This window comes from Myxine glutinosa, chromosome 8 (assembly GCF_964187855.1).
Source record: "Myxine glutinosa chromosome 8, kmMyxGlut1.1, whole genome shotgun sequence".
Taxonomy (NCBI): Eukaryota; Metazoa; Chordata; class Myxini; order Myxiniformes; family Myxinidae; genus Myxine; species Myxine glutinosa.
Window position 1 is genome coordinate 31,208,731 of NC_136268.1, and position 26,756 is coordinate 31,235,486.

The following is a 26,756-nucleotide window of genomic DNA, read 5'->3' on the forward strand; positions in this document are numbered from 1 at the left end:
GGCTTTAATATTTTTACATGACTTCCATAAACACAGTGTTTTCCAGGAACCTAACCACCATGTAAATGGAGGGTTCTATGTAATTAATTGTATCCCGCCCTCGACGCAAGAATTGCGATTTAACATGGGATAGGTAAGGGGAGGTTAAGGAGGTGTGGGGCAAAAAGGGAGAGAGAGAGAGAGTGAGATAGGGAGGATGAGAGGGTGGAGGATGTAAGGGATGAAGAATATGTGATGGAGGAAGAGGAGGTGATGGAGGGAGAGGTGGTGATGGAGGAGGATGTGATGGGGAAGGAGGGTGTTGTGAGGGAGAAGGAGGATGTTGTGAGGGGGGAGGGTGTTGTGAGGGAGAAGGAGGATGTTGTGAGGGAGATGGAGGGTGTTGTGAGGGAGAAGGAGGATGTTGTGAGGGAGAAGAAGGATGTTGTGAGGGAGAAGGAGAATGTTGTGAGGGAGAGATCAAGGTTTTGGATGGGAGAAGATATGAGAAAGTGTATGGAAGAGAATACGAGGGAGAAAGGGGATGCAAAGGAGAGAGAGGATGCGAGGGAGAAAGAGGGCGCAAAGAAGACAGAGGGCGCAAAGAAGACAGAGGATGCAAGGAAGGAGGACGCGAGGAAAGAGGGTGCGAGGAAGATAGAGGGCGCGAGGAAGATAGAGGGCGCAAGGAAGGAAGAGAATGCGAGGGAAGAAGAGGATGCGAGGGAGGAAGAGGACGCGAGGGAGGAAGAGGGTGTGAGGGGGAAGAGGATACAAGGAAGAAGGACGATGCGAGGGAGAAGGAAGGTGCGAGAGAGAAGGAGGATGCGAGGGAGAGGAAGGATGTGAGGGAGTGGGAGGATGAGGTGAGGGTGAGAGATAAAATAAAATATATAAATAAAAGAGCTGGCACTGATGAGGAAACATTTCCGTACGAGTATTTCTTTGCAGGTGCGGTTGTACGACGTGCGGCCTGGAATCCTGCCCCAGGTACATGAGAACTGTCAATGCCAAAGGCTTCACGTAATCTTGCATTCTTGCGCTCATTTGCTGCTGCCAGTTGATGAGTTTCAGTAGCACTGCAACAAAGTAAAAAGATATTCACTACGAGTATGAAGACAATGAAAACCCTTCACAAATAGGATCCTTAAAGAAACAACCACGGGATCTTTTGTCGACATTCATGGGTGGTTCGTGTGCAGACACCCGGCTGCTGGTTGCATCATTTTCAGTGGGCGCATCTGCCGCTGATGCAATGCCTCTCAATAACAAGTTATCTGGTACTCATTTTGCCGACCTCGGAAGGTTGACAGGCTGAGTGAACCCCACCTGGCGTTAATTCAACGGGATTCGAACTCAGGACCTTAGGATCCCAAGCCCGTCGCCCTAACCATTAAGCCAACAAACACTAGGTATGTCGACATGCATGATCAGTGAAGAAAGCTTACGTAGATTTTCCATGCTCATCAACACCGCATTCACCATCTGCTTCGTCATCACCCTTCTCCATAAGCATAAGTCGGAAAGTCCCCACTTTGGCCTCAATCTCTTCCTCTGGATAGCTGAGATGGGAAAGAAAAAAAAATGGGGGGAAAATTGAGGTACAAGCTGAAACAAGAACTGCAACATTATATTTGACGTTTCAATCTTTTCTGCTTTGAGCAGTTTTATTATCAGTCATTTCTTGCAATATATTGTTACGTGTGTGTGAATGTCAATCGTTTACAAAACATGCATAGACTATTCATGTCGTTTCGGGTGTATTGCACTAGTCAGCTGTGGATCCCAAATAGGACCTTTTCATATTTATTTTTCCTTTTTCTTAAAGTTTACCCCATATGCACTCCCTTTATGCCACGTGATTTTGACTTTGTGGTGGTGCACAAAAACAGCTTTGGAAAGGATTCATCCCTTTTTCTTTCAAGCAAGAAAGTGTGGAAAAGACGAGGAAGAAGAAGAAGAACGTCTCTTATGGCAGCGCAGTAAAAAGGATTCTTGCTCCTGGCGTGAAAGGCTTCATTGAGCGTGATGGTGTGAGGGACTCGATCTCTACGAACTTTCTGAAGGATTCAGTGTGCATGAAGGAGGGGGACAAAAAGGAAAAGAGCATATTCTGTGGAAAAAGGCAATTCTTTAGGTCTCTGTGGAGACGATCGGTGATTCATACTGTGAAAGGGCTTGGTGTGCGCGATATGAAGGAGTCGACCTCGATGAACTTCCTGAGGGATTTTCTGTGTTGCATGTGATTGTGATTTTATCCATGTCTGAGAGTTTGTGATTTTATCCATGTCTGCAGAGAGTGAAAAGGCTGCTACCTGCTGATCTAAGGGTTGAGATATGGAGTGGCAGAGAGTGGAGTCATCAGCAGAAAGACAGACTATTTTCCAGAGAGTCAGAGAGATCATTAACCCTTTGAGTACGGATGACGTCCAGTGCCGCAACCCGCGAAAAAGTTTTGTGTGCAGATGACGTTACTACACGTCATCGACTATACCTATAAATAGATCGTCAGTACGTGGTTGAGTACGTGGTTGCATTCCCGTACCAAAATGCCAAATTAATCCCGTACTCAAAGGGTTAATAAAAAAAAATAAAAAAATAAAACTCAAAGGGTTAATGAAGACCAGAAAAAGCACAGCGCTCAGAACACTGCCCCGAGGAACTCCAGCCTGGACAGGAAGGGGAGATGAGAGAATTCCATTTCGAGTCACAGGTTGACTGTGACAGGAGAGGAAGTCCGCGAGCCATGCATGGGGATTTCCATGGATACCATAAGAGGGGAGCTTGGTAAGCAGGGCGGGGTGGCAGACCGAATTGAAGGCAGGAGATATGTCAACGGAGCCAGCTCTCATTTCCTGTTTGGCATTGAGGACCTCCATCCATTGTTGAAACAGCAGAAGCAGCATGTCCAGAGCAGAGTGACCTGGTCTGAATGCAAATTGATGATCAGAGATCAAGCCATTGGTGAAGAGGAAGGATTTAATATCAGAAGTGATGATTGATTCCCTGACGTTACTGATGATTGGGAGCAGGCTGATTGGTCTGTAGTTGCAAGGTTCTGTTTTTGCACTTTTGTGTAAAGCGGTAATGTTGGCTGTTTTCCAAGCAGATGGCAGATGACCTTGAGCAAAAGAGAGGGTGAAGAAAACAGAGAGAGGGTGTGATAAATTGAGTCATCACTGTTTGGTGGACGGTACAACATATATGAACAGAAGGTGGGAGTGGGGGGAAAGCCATAGCCAGAGGTAGTCCTGGGGGTGTGTTGAAGAGAGGACAGTGCAAGGAGAGTGAGGAAGAGAGTTTTTGTTAAAGATAGCAACTCCACCACCAGGACGAGGCTCAAGTCTATCATACCGGATAGAGAGTAACCAGGGAGAGATACTAAGGAGTTGGAGACGTCTTGAAGGAGGAATGTTTCTGTTAAGCAGATCAAGTCTGGTTTCTCAAAAGCAACCTGTATGGAGAGATGTCAGGTTTGAGCGAAGGCCCCAGATGTTTGAGGTCCATACTGTTCAAGAAGAGGGTGGGGGACCATCGGATACAAGAGAGGACTGGGGAGGGGCAAGGTAAGATGAGGGAGTAGAGGGGGAGGTAGGGAGATCTGTTGACAGCGTGTCAGAGATTGCAGATGACTTAGGAGAAAGTGCAGATGACCAACCCTGGTGTTGGGCTAGCGGCTAGGGTGCCGGCCTTGGATACTAGGATCCTGGGTTCGAATCCCGGTCAATCGCTGAATTAACGCCAGGGGGGTTGACTCAGCCTGTCATCCTTCCGAGGTCGGCAAATTGAGTACCAGTTCACTGGTAATTCCCTGTTTGTCGTTAAAGGCGGCAAAAAGGGTTGGCGTCAGGAAGGGCATCCGGCCGTAAAACATTGCTTCAAAAAGGGGACCGAAAAACAACAACAACCACAGTTCCCGAAAAAGGCCAACCCCCGCTTGCGGGGGAAAATGGCCTCTAAAGGTGTTTTTTTTTTGTTTTTTTTAGGAGAAAGGGAAGGATGAAGAGAACAAAAGGCTAGATGATGATGGGATGAGGCACAGTGAGGAGTTGTTTGAAGGGGGGAGGGGGCAGAGGGAAGTAGAAGATTGGAGGAGGTGGAGGAATGAGTTGGAAGAGAGGGGAGGGGGGGGGGAGGAGGCAGCTTTGTGGATGAGTTCAGAGGCAACTTTGAGGAGGAGGAATGAGAGGGGAGATTTGATGAAGAGTGGTGAGGGGAGATGTTTGAAGGGGAGGAGGTGATGAGGGAGATTTGAAGGGGATGGGTGAGGTGGGAGTTTTGAATGGGAGGGGTGAGTGGGGAGATTTTAAGGGAAGGAGGACGGGGAGAGATTTGAAGGGAAGGAGTGAGGACTGAGATTTGAAGGGAAGGGGTGAGGGGGAGTTTTGCAGGGAAGGGGTAGTAGGAAGGTCATGATGAAATGGGGATAGGAGAGAGTAGAGGGAGGGGATATGGAGTGCGACGCGGGTGTGTTGTACAAAAGAAATGATTAAATACAAGCACGCATTGCAAGTTGGGGATCTTGAAATTTTCAAGTCGGATATACATTTGAAAACGTTAGAGGAGGGGTGATATAAAGGCGAGTTTAGAGAATGTAGAAAGGAAGAGCTGTATATTGTCGTGTGACTACCGTGTGGTGAACACCGCAGGGTGAGACGGAGGACTAAACGAGCTCAACACTCCGAGGCATTCAGTCAAAATATAGCGGAGAATACGCGGGGGGGGGGGGGGGGGGGGGGCGAAGAGCTTACCTTTACGAGTCCACCCGACATCCTCGACCCTGCAATAAATCTACTCAAACCGACACGGAATTAAAATGTACAAAAATACCGGCCTTATTAAAGAAAATGGCGGAACAGAGAAAACACGATAAAACTATATTCCTAGTTAGAGCGCTTCCACACAGACCCGAATACGGATATAGGATAAAATAACTGGAAAATAAATAGGTGTGATTTGTGGCACTTATCTCCAATCGGCTGGTGTATCTCGTCAGGAATCGTCAAAAATCGTCTGGGGCCTTGGCGGGAAAATGCGTTCGTTGACGTGAACTAGGCCTCACGCACCTGAGTTAGCCCAGCAGCGCTCGTCTTCATCGTCCGTGCGCGGGAAGCCACAGTTCTCGATCCGCAGCTCTTCCTCCTCACGACCACTAGCAAGATATCGGAACACGACCGTTCGCGATGAAGCTTCCTTGTGCAAGAGCAATAGCAACCGTTCGCTATGGGATCCAGAACGAGAAGAACGAAGAGGACGTCGATGCTGAGAGAGATAAAATGTCGATGCCGAGAGACAAAATGTCGATGCCGAGAGAGACAAAATGTCGATGCCGAGAGAGACAAAATGTCGATGCCGAGAGACAAAATGTCGATGCCGAGAGAGACAAAATGTCGATGCCGAGAGACAAAATGTCGATGCCGAGAGACAAAATGTCGATGCCGAGAGACAAAATGTCGATGCCGAGAGAGACAAAATGTCGATGCTGAGAGAGAGCTTTTCGGCGACCGTTCACCAACAAAGTCCGAACCCAAGAGAGAAAATGTCCGCCGCTCCAACTCTGCTCCTATCAGCGAGCCTCATCTTACCAGTCTCTGTGCCAATTAAATCCCTGCCAATCACTGCTCTTCAAATCTCAGCGTGGCTTCCCAGACATTTTGTGCCTCTGCAATCACCAAGGCGGATTCCTTATTCCTTATCCTTATTCCTTATTTAAGATTCCTTATCCAGGGTAATGCTTCATGCCTGGTTTCCAGTTGGTTTTTAATTAGTGTGGTTAATGGCCGATTTCTTACTATGTGTCTGTAGTGCGGTGTCATAAGGAACACAGGAAAAGTTTACAGAGGCAATTACAAACAGGGGATTAATTACCCATAATCTCTCGCTAATTAACAAACCCCACCCCTCTCATGGGGACGAAGATACACTTACACGACATCCGGTCTACACAAATTTCCTACTTATTACATGGGGTTTCTTCTTCTTCATGACAGTTGGAGCACACTACCTATGCACTCTACCTGGCTCTAAGAGTCTAAGGTAATCACTGTCTACCCCCCCTACAAACGTAACAATATGTTGGTGTGGTTGAATGATTTATTTGAAAACAAACTTCTAAAGAGGAAAAAAGAAGAGCGAATTATAATAGAATAGAGAATTCAACACAGGAGAAAAAGGAAATTGAAACATTTTAAATGGCACCGTGAAGACAATCAGGGTAAGACATTGTATATAAGCATTTGGCTTTCAATTTGGCGGAGGTGTATACAAGCATTTGGCAGGTATGTCGGGAGCAATTACCTTTTTTATTTTAGTTGTTATTATTATTATTGTCACGCAACTCCGATTAACAACAGAGTTGCGGATGCCGATTACGAAGGCTTTAACTCCTGAGGCGGAAGCTCAATAGCGGATTCCAAAATCTAAGCGCGCGGAATGGAGGGAAACAGCGTAAGTCCCCGCAGCCTTATCTATTAAAATCACACACCCGGTAAACTGCGTTCAGATATATGTTCAAAAATAATATAAGGATTTATTCAAATGAAAAAAGCAGGACAGGAAAATGCGCGCCGATAATAAATATCCTAATCGGGATCCCGCACACCAGACTTCAAATACGCCACACAGGAAGATGAATAACCAAAAGAAAAACGTTCGTTATGTAATGTAAATGTAATGTAGTGTGCAGTCTTATCTGTCCGTGGTCTTGCAGTGTAACACGGCCCCGCTCGGCCCCGCTCGCATGCCACCAGGCCCCGCTCCAAGCCTCTCGCCGCTCACGAGGTCCGTGCACCAAGCACCACACGTCCAATGCACCAAAAGCACCACGCGTCCAACGCAGGCCAGCGAGCTCCACACGAGGTCGATCTCCAACACGAGCACAAACTCAGAACCAAGAAGAATGGCCAAAAAGGGGAGAGGGCGCAAGTGCGACTGCACACTATGAGCCAAGTCCAAGTCCAAGCACCGCTCCAAGCCAAGCCCGAGTTCGCTCTCTCTCCGAGCCAAGCGCATCCTTTTTATAACCTTGCCGCGGTGACGTCAGCCTTGGCGCGCCACCCAATCAGTGCCCTCCACCGACTCGTTGGCTGGAGGTTCGCGCCTACCGCGCCAACCCATCACTCGTTCCCTGTAGCATGGTCATAGCGCGTGCTATTCGAGGTGGATAGGCCTGCTGGAGGTGTAGGTGGCGGCGGCCATCATCGGCGGTGTCCTGGCCTGGTTTCCTGTCCGTTTTCTTCCAAAGTCACTGTCAGGGAAGGGAATTATTTAATGTTGCGCTTGGGACCTAACTAAGTGTCTACAGATGTGCATTGCCATAAGGGACAAAGGTTTGATGACCAGGTTGGACTCACAGGGGCGTTATCTTTAATCCCTAACTACTTAACACTCAAACATCCTGGTATGTTCACAAGCAGACATCTTAACTCGACAAATCGCCTACACATGAAGAACTTATTACAGGTAGATTCCCTATCGCGACAGTCGAATACCTACCTATACAGATCTACCTAGCTCTAGATATTTTGCTCTACCCCCAGACATAACATTATTATTGAGGGTTAGGTAGAAGAAGAGGAGAGAAGAGTAAAGCTAAAGCTTGAAGAAAATGATTTTGAGCTCTTTTGCGAATACCTTCATAATAAGAGTGGGGATGCAGAGAGGAAAACAGCAAAAATTGAGGAGAGGCCGGAAGAGGAGGTGGAAGTGGGGGAAGTAGGGTGGTCTGGGGAGGTGAAAGGTTTGGAGGTGAAAGGTTAGGAGGTGATAAGGAATAGATTTTTTATTTTTAGACATTAAACAGGGGTTATAATTGGGAGGGTTTGAAGGGGAAATAAGGGGAGTGGGAAGAAAACAAAAATACTGAAGGTAATAGGGAGAAAAGACATTAAAAAAGACAATTGTGGACTTGAACTAGGAAAATGTAGGCCTCAAAAACCCGGCACAAAAAGTCCGAAGAATACTTACAAATTGGCACAAGTTTTAAACCAAAAACCGAACTAGAAGCATGCAGTAAACACATAGACAGCAAAATAAACAGAGCAAAAACTTGACAAAACCAACGGAAGTACTTGTCTTTGAGGAATTTGGGATAGTCCAAAAACGGCCAACTGAGCTCAAGGAACCTGAAGTGTTTGACCTCATGACCCCACAAACTAGTCCATCATCACATCATAATACATAGTAGTACGAAGTTTGACTTGGATCACTTCAGCCATTCTTAAGTTATTACAGTAACGAAAACCTATGATGGATGGACAGATGCACCGACAGATGGACAGACAACCCGAAAACATAATGCCTCCGACGACTTCATCAACGGAGGCATAAAAAGAAGCAAATGGCATTGTAGTTACAGCGTCTGCTCTGAGGCTGGCAGATCACGATTACGTCTCGCTCTAATCTCTGGTTTAACATCTCAGTTGATCCGGAGATCAGAGCTCGAGTCCAAGTGAAAACAGACAGTAGAATTGTGGTTAGAGCACAGTGTCTGGGATGCTGGAGGTTGAAATCCGACCATGGCAGTCACTAAAGATGAAAAAATTACGAAAGATATTTTTTGCCATGTCGCAGACGCTGGTCATAGAGTGCCCTCTGCTGTTGTTGTTGTTGTTCTTCTTCTTGTTCTTCTTCTTGTTGTTCTTGCAGAGAAGACAAAACCTCAAAGCTCCACCCATTCTGGGAACCATAGCTCCACCCATTTTGGGAGAGGCTTCATATAAACAAATATCCACCATTTTATTAACTCGCATAGCTTTGAGGCCTGTTTTGTAGGCCCGTGGTGTCTTCCTCTCTCACACAGTTTTATTTCAAATCAAATTCGATATATCATTTCATTTTTCACAGTCGCTAACATAGTTTTAGACTCGGTTGAAAAAAAAAGGGAAGAAAATCCGCCGAAAGTTGCCCTTTATGGAACGAAATGAATTCTCAAAGGCCTGTAACTTCAAGTCCATTGAGATATATTTTTTTTAAATCGCGGCATGGTCAGTCATACACCGCCCGAAATAACAGACGGGAAAATGCTGAGATATATTAAAAATTCGTCCATTTGATGACAATCGTCACGATGAAATATTTAATTTATACGTCGTCACAATAATGTGGAGAGAGGAGCATAGCTTCGTTCACGTGTCGCCACATACGGGAAATTGCCGAGATATTTTTTTTTTAAATCGCGGCATGGTCAGTCATACACCGCCTGAAATAAGACGGGAAAATGCCGAGATATATTAAAAATTCGTCGCCACACACGGGAAATTGCCGAGATATATTTTCACTTTGCACAAAAATAACATCAAGTAATCGAATCAATAGGAATGTCCTGTGCCTATAACATCGACGTTATAGGCACAGCTGCATCTAGGCATTGTGTAACATCGACGTGGCTTTTGTTTTAATTAAAACTTTTTGTACTTGTTATAATGTTACGTGCACGTTCCTCTCTTGACGTGGAGTAGTCGCTGTGGATAGGGCATGGACAAGCCCCGTGCATTGGAATCCCATTGGGGAGGAGATTGGAGAGATTTGCCCTTCATTTTCCCCGCTAACTATTGAAAGAAAAGGGACATCACAAAATGACATCGCTGACCCCCAGAGTGTACTGGGAAGTCGTCACTTCCTGCAAGGTCAGCGGCTGCTTTTCCCTTGTCAAATCTCGTGTTGTACAATGTCTGTATGCATATTAAGTATGCATTATTTGTATAACAGCTACAACAAAATAAAAATAAGCACCGATATAAGGGAATAAACATGTTGAGTTGTTAAAATCAAATCAAACGCAAACAAACTCACCCCTGTTGCTCCATCATGTCTCGCAGCTCAGCACATTTCACCTCCACACGTCGTTTGCGCTCATGTGCCAGAATACCAGCATCGGGACGGCGCTGTGGCAAAGCTCCTACCAACGCGGGCTCTTTGCCGTCCTGGCGATCTCGCTGAACACGAAGAGCCGACAGGTTACGCTGCACGTAGCCGTTAGTGCCACTGCCTCGTGGAGTCGGAAGGCCGATGCCGTTGTACATAGCTATGGTTAGGGGTTAGAAACTAGACCAGTTCACCTCTGTTTAACTTGCTCACTAAATTACTAACTCAGTCTGTCCATCTTGCTCATCAATCAACAGCCTTAATTTAGTGTAATAAAAGATAATAATCAAAACAAGAGGAAGAATTGCTATGCAATACATGTCCCCTACAGGTGTCATATTTTCCAAGTCCAAAAAGGGCATAACTCTGAAGATTTGACAAAACGCCCTGGAACCCAAACTTGTTCTGTAACTTATAATAAAGCCAGGTACCAAGTTTCAGTTGAATATATTAAAAGGGTAATGGTGGAAAGGCTGGAAAACCACAGGTGGGACGGACGCATGGACAGACGGATGTACGGACAGACAGACAGTGAGCAAACTTATAGTCCCCTCAGGTGAAATCGGTAGAGGAGTAATAATTATTACATGAAGGGCGATTTGTAAAACGAATGCACAAATACCAAATCTCTGTATATATATTGCCGTCAAGCATATCAATTTGGACTTGCACCGATGGACGGCTGAAACAATGTGGCATGTGAACAAGTGTCGTTTGATGTCGATTTATTTTTTATATGTCAAACAGTTATGGGCTTTGGGACGTATGAAGTTCTTTGCTTTTCCCGTAAAGTCTAACATGCACATGAGCATGTCAGAAAGCGTTAATAAAATGGCCTAAGGAAGTTACAAATGTGTCACAATCATTTAATGAAATTGGCAATTTTGAAATTTGTTTTTTCTTTTTAGGCAGAATACCAAGTAATGCACCAAGTAGCAAGAAGTCTTCAAATAAACAAATATCTTCAATTTCCAAAGTCCTTCTGTGTATGCAAATGGTGTCCCACAAAACATTACACCATTTTAAACGTTTGTAAGTTTTTTATTACTTTTCTACCAGGTCATAAGGCTCATGGAGGATCTGTTACTTAGACGAGACATAGTGCGTTGGACAACACGACTTCAAACAGCCAGTGGCTTTGGAGAAAATCACGAAACTTCTCCAGACCATCGAAGTGCCAGTTGTCATATTGTGACATCACTTTTCTGTCTGCAGTCAGCGAGTCATATTAAAGAGAAATCCACATCCTCGCACCCAATCCCCCAACCCTCACTATTCCCCCATGTGATGTCAACCCATGGCATTTATCCATGCTCGGTCCTCTAAATGCTGAGCATCAAGCGAGGAAGCAGCACGTACCATTTTTTAGTCTTGAAGTAACATGAGCCAGGGTCAGAATCAATCCGCTGACCTACTTCATGCTGAGTGGACGACAATGCCACTGAATCTGGTTTAGTCCATTGAATTTAAAAATGGCATGACAACTCAACCAGGTTGTGATGACTATTTTATTTTGTCCTGGTTAATTGATCTATGAAAAGGTCTCAGCGAGATGAAGACTCGGGGTTTCCTGCACATGAACTTCGGATTGGCAGTTCCTCTCAGTTCATCATAACGAAGTTTGACAAACCAGACACGTTGTGTTTTACTGTGGACCATCGACTTCAATCTATTGTTCATTACTGTGTTGCTAGTCATGTTTTTCATTCAACTTTATGTGCCAAACCATATCTTGTTGTGTTGAATCATCGAGTTTGTGTCCCTGGTAAAGTCCGGCCTACTTGTGCTAGCCAGATTGTTGCTTCTGCCTAAGTTTTTGATCCCAAACACATTTATGGGTTTTTTTCGCTTATTTCTATCCCAAGTATTGTTACTTATGATCCTTCAGCTTAATCTGGTCCAAAAATACAAACAACACAACACTTCTTCACTAAAAAAAAATCATCAATAAAACAACATCAGAAAAAAACCACGAAAAGAAAAAAAAAGCTCCAATAAAACAACGACATCATCAGGTCAAACATAGGGAACATGTCTTTCAATCCTGACAAATCTCACACTCTCACTATGTCTTTGAAAAGACCATCTGGGAAACCCTCCCATTTTCTTTCTCAACAATCCTCTCGAAGAAATTCTGCCACTCAAGCTTTTGGGTCTCACTATCTGCCATGATCTTTGGTGGGAAAACCACATTTCCAAGCTGGCCTCCAAAGCCAGTCGCCAACTGGGCATCCGCTATCATGTGAAGACCTTTCTAGGCACTACTGAGCTCCTCACCACATACAAAGCTTTCATCCACAGTTTGATGGAGTACTGCTCTCCCCTCTGAGCTGGTGCTCCTGCCTCACACCTAGCTCGGCTTCACGCTGTAGAAACCAAAGCTTTCAGAATCATTGGAATCTCCCGCGATGAAGCTATCTCTGAGGGCCTTTCACTCACTCACCGCAGGCGGGTTGGTGGGCTTTCTGTCTTCCACCGACTCTTATCCGGCCCAGCTCTCCCAGCTCTATCTGTGCTCTGTCCCCCAAATATTCCTACAGGTCGCACAAGATCTGCCAGCAACCCTCTTCTGGTGAAATTCTCCCCATCAAGAACCATGATATTTTCCACACCCTTTAAACCACCTGTCCGCAACGCACCACATTTTGCTTTGTATCCAGCTTGTCCACTCCCTGCATTCTCCATACCCCTCAACTTTACCCACACATCCCCTGTTTGGCCGTCTCCATCTATTTTCTCCCTCCGCCTTGCATTTCCCACTTCCCTTTCTGCTGTTCCTTTTGTTATGTTGCACCCTGAGCCATTCTGTGTACTAGCTCTTCCATGAGCCTCAATTATGCATCCCTCTCTCCTCCTCTTCCATTTAGAAGAGGTGAGGTCCAATGGCACCAAGCTTCTGACCTGCCTCACCCACGACACTCTCCACTTCCCTCTGTCCTCAGCCAACTCTCTACCTTACTGATATCCCTCCTCACACAATCATCCCATCTCAACCACCGTCTACTTATATTGCTTTTACCTTGGGGTCCTTCAACCTATCTGCTCTCTTTGCCATTCTCTCTTTCCCCATCCGCATCGAGTGCTGAACCCATTTCAACTGGCATTTCACTAATCTCCCCGTCAAGCTCATCTGCACACCGATCTCCTCATTCAGTTCATCCATTCTCCTTCTATCCACCCTCTTCACTCCAACAATCCTCCTGACCCAGTTCTTCTTGCAAACCTGCAGCCTTTGTTGGTGTACCTCTGTCAGTGCCATCGTTTCTAGACCATAAAGTTCGGCCAGCGTTACACACGACATCCATCAGAACTTTCCCTTTCGATTTCCTTTATATCTTTACCTTCGCCACCAAAGGTGGATGGAGGATATGTTGTCACCCCTGTCTGTTTGTCTGTCTGTTCACTGTCTGTGACAGTGGGACAGTGTCTGTCCGTTCACTGTCCATTCACTGTCTGTGAACAAAATTTCTTAAAAAGTTGTGGACGGATTCGGACTAAATTTGGCAGACATGTAGCGAATGTGACAATGACGAAATGATTAGATTTTGGTGAAGATCCGGATTCGGATCCGGCTACATGAATTTTTAAAGTGATTCTTCACCATTGGGAGAGAGGGCCAAAAACGATACACAGCAGGATATGTCAAAAAGTTGTGGACGGATTTGGACGAAACTTTGTGGACTGGTTGGGTGTCTGACATGGACGATTCGATTTTGGTGAAGATCTGAATATGGATTCGGATATGAGAATCATTTAATTCCCCAAGTGATTTTTCACCATTGGGAGAACGTGCCAAAAACGATACATAGCAGGATATCTCAAAAAGTTATGGATGGATTTGGACGAAACTTGTTGGACAGGTTGTGTGTGTGACAAGGAAGAATCGATTCAGTTTTGGTGAAGATCCGGATCCGGATCCAGCTATTAGAACTTTTAAAGTGATTCTTCACCATTGAGTGATATGGCCAACCAGGCGGAGGTATGCTCTCCACTGAGTGCCGTTCTTGGTCTGTCTGCCATTACTCCCTCCACCCTCCTCCACGCATTCACATCCACCCGAATCCTCCTCTGCACCTCTGCCTCTGACTTACCATTCACTGTTCCTCCCCCAGATATTCAAATCTATTTCCATGTCTGATTTCTTCCCCTCTAACCTGATATTCGAACCACATCACCTCGGTCTTCTCCATGCTCATTTTCAGCCAATGCTTCCCAAATGCCTCATTCCACTCCCCCAGTAATTCCTGCATCTCCCACTCACTCTCCACCACAACATCCTCCCCATACTACCCCTCATATTCACCATCTTGCTTTCAAGCTCCATCACCATCACCATGATAAACATGAGTAGCTGTGAGCACTTCCATGCCTCAAAACAATGTTCACACAATTCTTCTGACATCCCAGGACCAACCAAAACTCTTCACTTCATTCACTTGTACATCCCTTCTGGCTTTCACCAACCTAACCTCTGCTTCCAGCACTTCCATCCATGTTAGTGTCATCATCGCCATCTCTCACAGGACAGTGTTGTAGGCCTTCTCCAAGTCCACAAATCCCAATGCCATTTCACTCACGTTGCACCTCCAACCTGTTCTCCACCAGCTGTATCAGCACGAACGTCCCATCTGTCGTTCCCCTACCCTTTCTAACCCCCTGCTGCTCTTCTCCAATATCCATCTCCACACCCTTCCTTATCTTGCTGTCCAGAATCCTCTCCAGCACCTTCATGATATTACTTAGGAGCCACTGTACGTCCCTGGATCTTGAACATCTTCCTTCCCCTTCCATATCGGCACACTTAACCCTGCCTCCAATCCTCCGGAACTCAACCATCTCTCATACATACATTCAATAACTTATTCGTTCAACTGACAGACTTCTCTTGCTGCTATTCTCATCTCTGTACACACCTCATCAATGCCTGGTATGTGGAAGTGTGTGTTCTCAAACCCTTTAAGCCACAATTTCTCTTCCAGCTTCTACAATTCTCTAATTATGCTATATCACTATATCAAAAATTTAAATATTCTAGTCGCCAAATCTGGATTTTCATCTCTCAATGGGGAAGAAAAACAAATTTGGAAGTGCAAGTGAGTGTGGATGTGTGTGTGCAAGTGTGTTCCACAGACACATGAGGCTGCAATTTCTCTTCCAGCTTCTACAATTCTCTAATTATGCCATATCACTCTAACTATGAACAATCACTTCAAAAATTAAAATATTCTAAGAGCCAGATTTGGATTTTCATCTCTCAATGGGGAAGAATCACTTCAAACAATTCAAATTTTCTAATAGCCAGATCTGGATTTTCATCTCGCAAAGGGAATAAAAAAAGACCAATATTCTCGACGCCAGATCTGGATTTTCATCTCTCGATGGGAAAAAAAAATCTCTGAAAAAAAAATTAAAATATTCTAGTAGCTGGATTAGCATTTTCATCTCTCAATGGGGGGTGGGGGGGGGGGGGAGAATCACTTCAAACAAGTAAAATTTTCTAATAGTCAGATCTGGATTTTCATCTCACAGAGGGGGAAAAAAGTATCTTAAAAAATTTAAAAATTCTGGACGCCAGATCTGGATTTTCATCTCTCGATGGGGAAAAAAATTAAAATGTTCTAGTAGCTGGATTAGGATTTTCATCTCTCGATGGGGAAAAAATCTCTTCAAAAATTCAAATATTCTAGATGCCAGATCTGGATTTTCATCTCTCAAAGGGAATAAAAAATTCAAATATTCTAGATGCCAGATCTGGATTTTCATCTCTCGATGGGGAAAAAAATTAAAATGTTCTAGTAGCTGGATTAGGATTTTCATCTCTCGATGGGGAAAAAATCTCTTCAAAAATTAAAATTTTCTAATAGCCAGATCTGGATTTTCATCTCTCAAAGGGAATAAAAAATTCAAATATTCTAGATGCCAGATCTGCATTTTCATCTCTCGATGTGGAAAAAAATCTCTTAAAAAATTAAAATTTTCTAGTAGCCAGATCTGGATTTTCATCTCTCAATGGGGAAGAATCCCTGGTGTTGTCCCTGGTGTTGGGCTAGCGGCTAGGGTGCCAGCTTAGGATCCTAGGATCCTGGGTTCGAATCCCGGTCGATCGCTGAATTAACACCAGGGGGGTTGACTCAGCCTGTCATCCTTCCGAGGTCGGCAAATTGAGTACCAGTTCACTGGTAATTCCCTGCTTGTCGTAAAAGGCGACAAAAAGGGTTGGCGGCAGGAAGGGCATCCGGCCGTAAAACATTGCTTCAAAAAGGGGACCGAAAAACAACAACCACGGTCCCCGAAAAAGGCCAACCCCCGCTTGCGGGGAAAAAATGGCCTCTTAAGGTGGTTTTTAATGGGGAAGAATCACTGAAAAAAAAATTAAATATTATTGTAAAATCTAATCATTTATTCCTTGTCCAGCAAATTTCGTCCAAATCCGTGCACAACTTTTTGAAATTCCGTTCACAAAGAGCCAGAAAAAGAATATCCAGATAGGGATGAAAACATTACCTGCGTCCACCATCGGTGGCAGAGATACCAAAACCAAACGTGTTTACCAACCTCCACGTTCAAAGTATTACGAGATATAATCATGGATGGATATGGAATAGGAAGTTTATATTTTTAGGATTTCGGAGAAGCATTGGATGCAGGTGTTGAAACTCTTCCAAGAGTTAAACATCATGGCAATTGCAATACAGGTGGAGGAAGAAGAATTAAGTAGGTAAAGCTGTAACTTCAGTCGTCATTACAAAGGTTGGAGGTTTCCTATGATGACTGTGGCAAACCATGAGCATGGTAATAACCCATTGTTAAAGGGAAAACTTGATTATATCGTATACATCACATGATGCTTCGGATACAGAATTCCTCTACCTTCCTGTGCAATACAATCACTGATGACAATGAATACCAAAACACAAAGGAAATGAAAACCCTTAATAATCCCCCATTATATTTGGGTCTTCCATGAGCCTCGACCAATTTTTTTTTTAACGTTTACATTGGAAGTATGGAAGATTGTGGAGCGCTTGGCATGGAATACGAATCATCAAGTATTCCAATTCTGGAATTCCGACGATTAGAACAATACATTATGACACAATGAAGGGAGGGAGGGTGTCTAGCCTAGGTGAAGACTATAGGGTAAAACATGATGACGGTCGTGATACTGACCGACCCAAACATAATATCGTTCGTGTGTGGAATTTCTTTGTGTGTTAAACAAACTCCAAACAAGCTTACGGGATGCAGTTTTGAAACTCCTAGGGCAATGGACGGCTCATGATCTCATCGCGTACCCTTCTATATGTGAAACCCGAACCAGGCCCAAGGCAATTCCACCACAAGCACGCACTCGCTCTTCCCGTCACAGTAAACACTCACCTCCCTATCTGCCCCTTTGTCCCCCGTGATCAACGCAACAAGCGTCTCGCTTACGAAATTAATCCACTATTTCACAGAAGAAAGATATATCGACTTCTTGTTGAGAAACACATTTGTCGAGAGACAAAATTCCAGATGAGAATTCGCTCAAACGGACATGACGCCTCACGTCACACCGCGCATGCGTAGAAACACCGTGACGTCAATGCAGAGAGGGATTGCACGCGCTTTCGTTCTTCATGTGCTTATTCGCCATTTCTTTCTTCTTCATTCTCCGTGGGCTCTTTAAGAGAGGACGGTTTAGCTAAACTTGCCACATGGTTTAAATATTTGCCTGTTTTTTTATGCGTGGAAGGGGCCAATCGGACTAAGGCAATATTCGCGACACAGTCAATCCTTTGGAAAGAGTTATTGTGCGGTGTGTTGCGAAAGTCATTGCTCGGATGTCACTGCGCCGTTAAAATTGCTACTAACACGTATTGTTTTTGTAGGACGAATAACTATGACGGCTATCATTAACTCATTCAGGCTTTCGTGAAAATGTTTTCAGCGAAATCTTTTTAAATTATTTTCTTTGGATATTTTTTCTTTTGCACAAGGATGCGGGATGGGGTGAGAGGCAGTGGGTTTTAGGTTGTATTTGCAGGGGGACAAATTACAAATCTAAGGGGGGGGGGGGGGGGGGGTAGTGTGAACATTGTACAGGAGGGTAGTGAGACATTGGAGTTAACCTTGTACCGGAGATTAGTGAGATCTTGGAGTTAAACTTGTACCGGAGATTAGTGAGGTCTTGGAGTTTACATTGTACAGGAGGTTAGTGAGGTCTTGGAGTTTACATTGTACAGGAGATTAGTGAGGTCTTGGAGTTTACATTGTACAGGAGGTTAGTGAGGTCTTGGAGTTTACATTGTACAGGAGATTAGTGAGATCTTGGAGTTTACATTGTACAGGAGGTTAGTGAGGTCTTGGAGATTACATTGTACAGGAGATTAGTGAGGTCTTGGAGTTTACATTGTACAGGAGATTAGTGAGGTCTTGGAGTTTACATTGTACAGGAGGTTAGTGAGGTCTTGGAGATTACATTGTACAGGAGATTAGTGAAGTCTTGGAGTTTACAATGTACAGGAGATTAGTGAGGTCTTGGAGTTTACATTGTACAGGAGGTTAGTGAGGTCTTGGAGTTTACATTGCACAGGAGATTAGTGAGGTCTTGGAGTTTACATTGTACAGGAGATTAATGAGGTCTTGGAGATTACATTGTACAGGAGATTAGTGAGGTCTTGGAGTTAACATTTTACAGGGGGTTAGTGAGGTCTTGGAGTTTACATTGTACAGGAGATTAGTGAGGTCTTGGAGTTTACATTGTACAGGAGATTAGTGAGGTCTTGGAGTTAACATTTTACAGGGGGTGTGAGACATTGGAGTTAACATTTTACAGGGGGTTAGTGAGGTCTTGGAGTTTACATTGTACAGGAGATTAGTGAGGTCTTGGAGTTTACATTGTACAGGAGGTTAGTGAGGTCTTGGAGTTTACATTGTACAGGAGATTAGTGAGGTCTTGGAGTTAACCTTGTACCGGAGATTAGTGAGGTCTTGGAGTTTACATTGTACAGGAGGTTAGTGAGGGCTTGGAGTTTACATTGTACAGGAGATTAGTGAGGTCTTGGAGTTTACATTGTACAGGAGGTTAGTGAGGTCTTGGAGTTTACATTGTACAGGAGGTTAGTGAGGTCTTGGAGTTTACATTGTACAGGAGGTTAGTGAGATCATGGAGTTTACATTGTACAGGAGTTCAGTGAGATCTTGGAGATTACATTGTACAGGAGATTAGTGAGGTCTTGGAGTTTACATTGTACAGGAGGTTAGTGAGGTCTTGGAGTTTACATTGTACAGGAGGTTAGTAAGATGTTGGAGTTTACATTGTACAGGAGGTTAGTGTGATCTTGGAGTTTACATTGTACAGGAGATTAGTGAGGTCTTGGAGTTTACATTGTACAGGAGATTAGTGAGGTCTTGGAGTTTACATTGTACAGGAGATTAGTGAGGTCTTGGAGTTTACATTGCACAGGAGATTAGTGAGGTCTTGGAGTTTACATTGTACAGGAGATTAGTGAGGTCTTGGAGTTTACATTGTACCGGAGATTAGTGAGGTCTTGGAGTTTACATTGTACAGGAGATTAGTGAGGTCTTGGAGTTTACATTGTACAGGAGGTTAGTGAGATCATGGAGTTTACATTGTACAGCCGTTCAGTGAGATCTTGGAGTTTACATTGTACAGGAGATGAGTGAGGTCTTGGAGTTTACATTGTACAGGAGATTAGTGAGGTCTTGGAGTTTACATTGTACAGGAGGTTAGTGAGGTCTTGGAGTTTACATTGTACAGGAGGTTAGTGAGGTCTTGGAGTTTACATTGTACAGGAGGTTAGTGAGATCATGGAGTTTACATTGTACAGGAGTTCAGTGAGATCTTGGAGATTACATTGCACAGGAGGTTAGTGAGATCATGGAGTTTACATTGTACAGGAGTTCAGTGAGATCTTGGAGATTACATTGTACAGGAGGTTAGTGAGGTCTTGGAGTTTACATTGTTCAGGAGGTTAGTGAGATAATGGAGTTAACATTGTACAGGTGTTCAGTGAGATCTTGGAGTTTACATTGCACAGCGGTTTAGTGAGGTCTTGGAGTTTACATTGTGCAGCGGTTTAGTGAGGTCTTGGAGTTTGCATTGCACAGGGGTTTAATGAGGTCTTGGAGTTTGCATTGTACAGCGGTTTAGTGAGATCTTGGAGTTTACATTGCACAGCGGTTTAGTGAGGTATTGGAGTTTATATTGCACAGCGGTTTAGTGAGGTATTGGAGTTTACATTGCACAGCGGTTTAGTGAGGTATTGGAGTTTATATTGCACAGCGGTTTAGTGAGGTATTGGAGTTTACATTGCACAGCGGTTTAGTGAGGTATTGGAGTTTACATTGCACAGCGTTTTAGTGAGGTCTTGGAGTTTACATTGCACAGCGGTTTAATGAGATGTTGGAGTTTACATTGTACAGGTGGCTAGTGAGGTATTGGAGTTTACATTGTACAGCAGGTTAGTGAGGTATTGGAGTTTATATTGCACAGCGGTTTAGTGAGGTATTGGAGTTTACATTGCACAGCGGTTTAGTGAGGTCTTGGAGTTTACATTGCACAGCGGTTTAGTGAGGTCTTGGAGTTTACATTGCACAGCGGTTTAATGAGATGTTGGAGTTTACATTGTACAGGAGATTAGTGAGGTCTTGGAGTTTACATTGTTCAGGAGGTTAGTGAGATCATGGAGTTAACATTGTACAGGAGTTCAGTGAGATCTTGGAGTTTACATTGCACAGCGGTTTAGTGAGGTCTTGGAGTTTACATTGCACAGGGGTTTAGTGAGATCTTGGAGTTTACATTGTACAGCGGTTTAGTGAGGTCTTGGAGTTAACATTGTACAGCGGTTTAGTGAGATCTTGGAGTTTCATTTTACAGGAGGTTAGTGTGATCTTGGAGTTAACATTGTACATGTGGTTAGTGTGGTCTTGGAGTTTACATTGTACAGGTGGTTAGTGTGATCTTGGAGTTTACATTGTACAGGAGGTTAGTGTGATCTTGGAGTTTACATTGTGGAGCGGTTCAGTGAGATCTTGGAGTTTACATTGTACAGGAGGTTAGTGAGATCTTGGAGTTAACCTTGTACCGGAGATTAGTGAGGTCTTGGAGTTTACATTGTTCAGGAGGTTAGTGAGATCATGGAGTTAACATTGTACAGGAGTTCAGTGAGATCTTGGAGTTTACATTGCACAGCGGTTTAGTGAGGTCTTAGAGTTTACATTGCACAGGGGTTTAGTGAGATCTTGGAGTTTACATTGTGCAGCGGTTTAGTGAGGTCTTGGAGTTTACATTGTGTAGCGGTTTAGTGAGGTCTTGGAGTTAACATTGTACAGCGGTTTAGTGAGATCTTGGAGTTTACATTATACAGCGGTTTAGTGAGGTCTTGGAGTTTACATTGTGTAGCGGTTTAGTGAGGTCTTGGAGTTAACATTGTACAGCGGTTTAGTGAGATCTTGGAGTTTACATTGTACGGCGGTTTAGTGAGGTCTTGGAGTTTACATTGCACAGCGGTTTAGTGAGGTCTTCGAGTTTACATTGCACAGCGGTTTAGTGAGGTCTTGGAGTTTCCATTGCACAGCGGTTTAGTGAGGTCTTGGAGTTTACATTGCACAGCGGTTTAATGAGATGTTGGAGTTTACATTGTACAGGAGGTTAGTGTGATCTTGGAGTTAACATTGTACAGGTGGTTAGTGTGGTCTTGGAGTTTACATTGTACAGGTGGTTAGTGTGATCTTGGAGTTTACATTGTACAGGAGGTTAGTATGATCTTGGAGTTTACATTGTATAGGAGGTTCGTGAGATCTTGTAGTTTGCATAGTGGAGCGGTTCAGTGAGATCTTGTAGTTTACATTGTGGAGCGGTTCAGTGAGATCTTGGAGTTTACATTGGACAGGAGGTTAGTGAGATCTTGGAGTTAACCTTGTACAGGAGGTTGGTGTGATCTTGGAGTTTACATTGTACAGGAGGTTAGTGTGATCTTGGAATTTACATTGTACAGGAGGTTAGTGTGATCTTGGAGTTTACATTGTACAGGAGGTTAGTGAGGTATTGGAGTTAACCTTGTACCGGAGATTAGTGAGGTCTTGGAGTTTACATTGTACAGGAGATTAGTGAGGTCTTGGAGTTTACATTGTACCGGAGATTAGTGAGGTCTTGGAGTTTACATTGTACAGGAGATTAGTGAGGTCTTGGAATTAACATTTTACCGGGGGTTAGTGAGGTCTTGGAGTTTACATTGTACAGGAGATTAGTGAGGTCTTGGAGTTAACCTTGTACCGGAGATTAGTGAGGTCTTGGAGTTTACATTGTTCAGGAGGTTAGTGAGATCATGGAGTTAACATTGTACAGGTGTTCAGTGAGATCTTGGAGTTTACATTGTACAGGTGTTCAGTGAGATCTTGGAGTTTACATTGCACAGCGGTTTAGTGAGGTCTTGGAGTTTACATTGTGTAGCGGTTTAGTGAGGTCTTGGAGTTTGCATTGTACAGCGGTTTAGTGAGATCTTGGAGTTTGCATTGCACAGGGGTTTAGTGAGGTCTTGGAGTTTGCATTGTACAGCGGTTTAGTGAGGTCTTGGAGTTTACATTGCACAGGGGTTTAGTGAGATCTTGGAGTTTACATTGCACAGCGGTTTAGTGAGGTATTGGAGTTTATATTGCACAGCGGTTTAGTGAGGTATTGGAGTTTACATTGCACAGCGGTTTAGTGAGGTCTTGGAGTTTACATTGCACAGGGGTTTAGTGAGATCTTGGAGTTAACATTGTACAGCGGTTTAGTGAGATCTTGGAGTTTACATTGTACAGCGGTTTAGTGAGGTCTTGGAGTTTACATTGTGCAGCGGTTTAGTGAGGTCTTGGAGTTACCATTGTACAGTGGTTTAGTGAGATCTTGGAGTTTACATTGTACGGCGGTTTAGTGAGGTCTTGGAGTTTATATTGCACAGCGGTTTAGTGAGGTCTTGGAGTTTACATTGCACAGCGGTTTAGTGAGGTCTTGGAGTTTACATTGCACAGCAGTTTAGTGAGGTCTTGGAGTTTACATTGCACAGCGGTTTAATGAGATGTTGGAGTTTACATTTTACAGGAGGTTAGTGTGATCTTGGAGTTAACATTGTACAGGTGGTTAGTGTGGTCTTGGAGTTTACATTGTACAGGTGGTTAGTGTGATCTTGGAGTTTACATTGTACAGGAGGTTAGTATGATCTTGGAGTTTACATTGTATAGGAGGTTCGTGAGATCTTGTAGTTTACATTGTGGAGCGGTTCAGTGAGATCTTGTAGTTTACATTGTGGAGCGGTTCAGTGAGATCTTGGAGTTTACATTGTACAGGAGGTTAGTGAGATCTTGGAGTTAACCTTGTACAGGAGGTTAGTGTGATCTTGGAATTTACATTGTACAGGAGGTTAGTGTGATCTTGGAGTTTACATTGTACAGGAGGTTAGTGTGATCTTGGAGTTTACATTGTACAGGAGATTAGTGAGGTCTTGGAGTTAACCTTGTACCGGAGATTAGTGAGGTCTTGGAGTTTACATTGTACAGGAGGTTTGTCAGGTCTTGGAGTTTACATTGTACAGGAGGTTAGTGTGATCTTGGAGTTCACATTGTACAGGAGATTAGTGAGGTCTTGGAGTTAACCTTGTACCGGAGATTAGTGTGATCTTGGAGTTTACATTGTACAGGAGATTAGTGAGGTCTTGGAGTTAACCTTGTACCGGAGATTAGTGAGGTCTTGGAGTTTACATTGTACAGGAGGTTTGTCAGGTCTTGGAGTTAACCTTGTACCGGAGATTAGTGTGATCTTGGAATTTACATTGTACAGGAGGTTAGTGTGATCTTGGAGTTTACATTGTACAGGAGGTTAGTGTGATCTTGGAGTTTACATTGTACAGGAGATTAGTGAGGTCTTGGAGTTAACCTTGTACCGGAGATTAGTGAGGTCTTGGAGTTTACATTGTACAGGAGATTAGCGAGGTCTTGGAGTTTGCATTGTACAGGAGATTAGTGAGGTCTTGGAGTTTACATTGCACAGGGGTTTAGTGAGATCTTGGAGTTAACCTTGTACCGGAGATTAGTGAGGTCTTGGAGTTTACATTGTTCAGGAGGTTAGTGAGATCATGGAGTTAACATTGTACAGGTGTTCAGTGAGATCTTGGAGTTTGCATTGTACAGCGGTTTAGTGAGATCTTGGAGTTTGCATTGCACAGCGGTTTAGTGAGGTCTTGGAGTTTACATTGCACAGGGGTTTAGTGAGATCTTGGAGTTTACATTGTTCAGGAAGTTAGTGAGATCATGTAGTTAACATTGTACAGGAGTTCAGTGAGATCTTGGAGTTCACATTGCACAGCGGTTTAGTGAGGTCTTGGAGTTAACCTTGTACCGGAGATTAGTGAGGTCTTGGAGTTTACATTGTTCAAGAGGTTAGTGAGATCATGGAGTTAACATTGTACAGGAGTTCAGTGAGATCTTGGAGTTTACATTGTACAGCGGTTTAGTGAGATCTTGGAGTTTCCATTGTGCAGGAGGTTAGTGAGGTCTTGGAGTTTACATTGTGGAGTGGTTCATTGAGATCTTGAAGTTTACATTGTACAGCGGTTTAGTGAGGTCTTGGAGTTTACATTGCACAGCGGTTTAGTGAGGTCTTGGAGTTTACATTGTACAGGAGGCGACTGTGATCTTGGTGTTTACATTGTATAGGAGGTTAGTGTGATCTTGAAGTTTTCATTGTACAGGAGGTTAGTGAGGTATTGGAGTTTACATTGTACAGGAGGTTAGTGAGGTATTGGAGTTTACAATGAACAGGAGGTTAGTGTGGTATTGGAGTTTACATTGTATAGGAGGTTCGTGAGATCCTGGAGTTTACATTGTACAGGAGGTTCGTGAGATCTTGGAGTTTCCATTGTACAGCGGTTTAGTGAGGTCTTGGAGTTAACATTGTACAGGAGATTAGTGAGGTCTTGGAGTTTACATTGTACAGGAGATTAGTGAGGTCTTGGAGTTTACATTGTACAGGAGATTAGTGAGGTCTTGGAGTTAACCTTGTACCGGAGATTAGTGAGGTCTTGGAGTTTACATTGTTCAGGAGTTCAGTGAGATCTTGGAGTTTACATTGTACGGCGGTTTAGTGAGGTCTTGGAGTTTACATTGCACAGCGGTTTAGTGAGGTCTTGGAGTTTACATTGCACAGCGGTTTAGTGAGGTCTTGGAGTTTACATTGCACAGCGGTTTAGTGAGGTCTTGGAGTTTACATTGCACAGCGGTTTAATGAGATGTTGGAGTTTACATTGTACAGGAGGTTAGTGTGATCTTGGAGTTAACATTGTACAGGTGGTTAGTGCGGTCTTGGAGTTTACATTGTACAGGTGGTTAGTGTGACCTTGGAGTTTACATTGTACAGGAGGTTAGTGTGATCTTGGAGTTTACATTGTATAGGAGGTTCGTGAGATCTTGTAGTTTACATTGTGGAGCGGTTCAGTGAGATCTTGTAGTTTACATTGTGGAGCGGTTCAGTGAGATCTTGGAGTTTACATTGTACAGGAGGTTAGTGAGATCTTGGAGTTAACCTTGTACTGGAGATTAGTGAGGTCTTGGAGTTTACATTGTACAGGAGGTTTGTCAGGTCTTGGAGTTTACATTGTACAGGAGGCTAGTGAGGTCTTGGAGTTTACATTGCACAGGAGGTTAGTGTGATCTTGGAGTTTACATTGTACAGGAGGTTAGTGTGATCTTGGAGTTTACATTGTACAGGAGGTTAGTGTGATCTTGGAGTTTACATTGTACAGGAGATTAGTGAGGTCTTGGAGTTAACCTTGTACCGGAGATTAGTGAGGTCTTGGAGTTTACATTGTACAGGAGATTAGTGAGGTCTTGGAGTTTACATTGTACAGGAGGTTTGTCAGGTCTTGGAGTTTAGTTTTGTACAGGAGGCTAGTGAGGGCTTGGAGTTTACATTGTACAGGAGATTAGTGAGGTCTTGGAGTTTACATTGTACCGGAGATTAGTGAGGTCTTGGAGTTTACATTATTCAGGAGGTTAGTGAGATGATGGAGTTAACATTGTACAGGTGTTCAGTGAGATCTTGGAGTTTGCATTTCACAGCGGTTTAGTGAGATCTTGGAGTTTGCATTGTACAGCGGTTTAGTGAGATCTTGGAGTTTACATTGCACAGGGGTTTCGTGAGGTCTTGGAGTTAACATTGTACAGCGGTTTAGTGAGGTCTTGGAGTTTACATTGCACAGCGGTTTAGTGAGGTCTTGGAGTTTACATTGCACAGGGGTTTAGTGAGGTATTGGAGTTTACATTGCGCAGCGGTTTAGTGAGGTCTTGGAGTTTACATTGTGCAGGTGGTTAGTGAGGTATTGGAGTAAACCTTGCACCGGAGATTAGTGAGGTCTTGGAGTTTACATTGTTCAGGAGGTTAGTGAGATCATGGAGTTAACATTGTACAGGAGTTCAGTGAGATCTTGGAGTTTACATTGCACAGCGGTTTAGTGAGGTCTTGGAGTTTACATTGCACAGGGGTTTAGTGAGATCTTGGAGTTTACATTGTACAGCGGTTTAGTGAGGTCTTGGAGTTTACATTGTGTAGCGGTTTAGTGAGGTCTTGGAGTTAACATTGTACAGCGGTTTAGTGAGATCTTGGAGTTTACATTGTACGGCGGTTTAGTGAGGTCTTGGAGTTTATATTGCACAGCGGTTTAGTGAGGTCTTGGAGTTTACATTGCACAGCGGTTTAGTGAGGGCTTGGAGTTTACATTGCACAGCGGTTTAGTGAGGTCTTGGAGTTTACATTGCACAGCGGTTTAATGAGATGTTGGAGTTTACATTGTGGAGCGGTTCAGTGAGATCTTGTAGTTTACATTGTGGCACGGTTCAGTGAGATCTTGGAGTTTACATTGTACAGGAGGTTAGTG

The 26,756-nt window shown here is 43.9% G+C and overlaps 1 protein-coding gene across 6 annotated transcripts in view; it reads right to left on the minus strand.

Moving 5' to 3' along the window:
* The window catches only part of LOC137432361 (uncharacterized), a 34,493-nt gene extending 17,066 nt beyond the window's left edge, over window positions 1-17,427 (minus strand). For 2 of the 6 annotated variants that reach the window (XM_068124225.2, XM_068124222.2), the window contains exons 1-4: window positions 17,224-17,427; window positions 9,772-10,003; window positions 1,428-1,541; window positions 915-1,058 (exon numbers count right to left, since the gene is read on the minus strand). In XM_068124225.2, the coding sequence (XP_067980326.1) occupies window positions 915-1,058; window positions 1,428-1,541; window positions 9,772-10,001 (488 nt within the window). In that variant the 5' untranslated portion in view covers window positions 10,002-10,003; window positions 17,224-17,427. Of the gene's footprint in view, window positions 1-914; window positions 1,059-1,427; window positions 1,542-9,771; window positions 10,004-17,082 lie in introns of all 6 variants that reach the window. The other 4 variants (XM_068124226.2, XM_068124224.2, XM_068124227.2 and 1 more) reach the window with 4 other exon arrangements.
* Window positions 17,428-26,756: the final 9,329 nt, after the last annotated feature.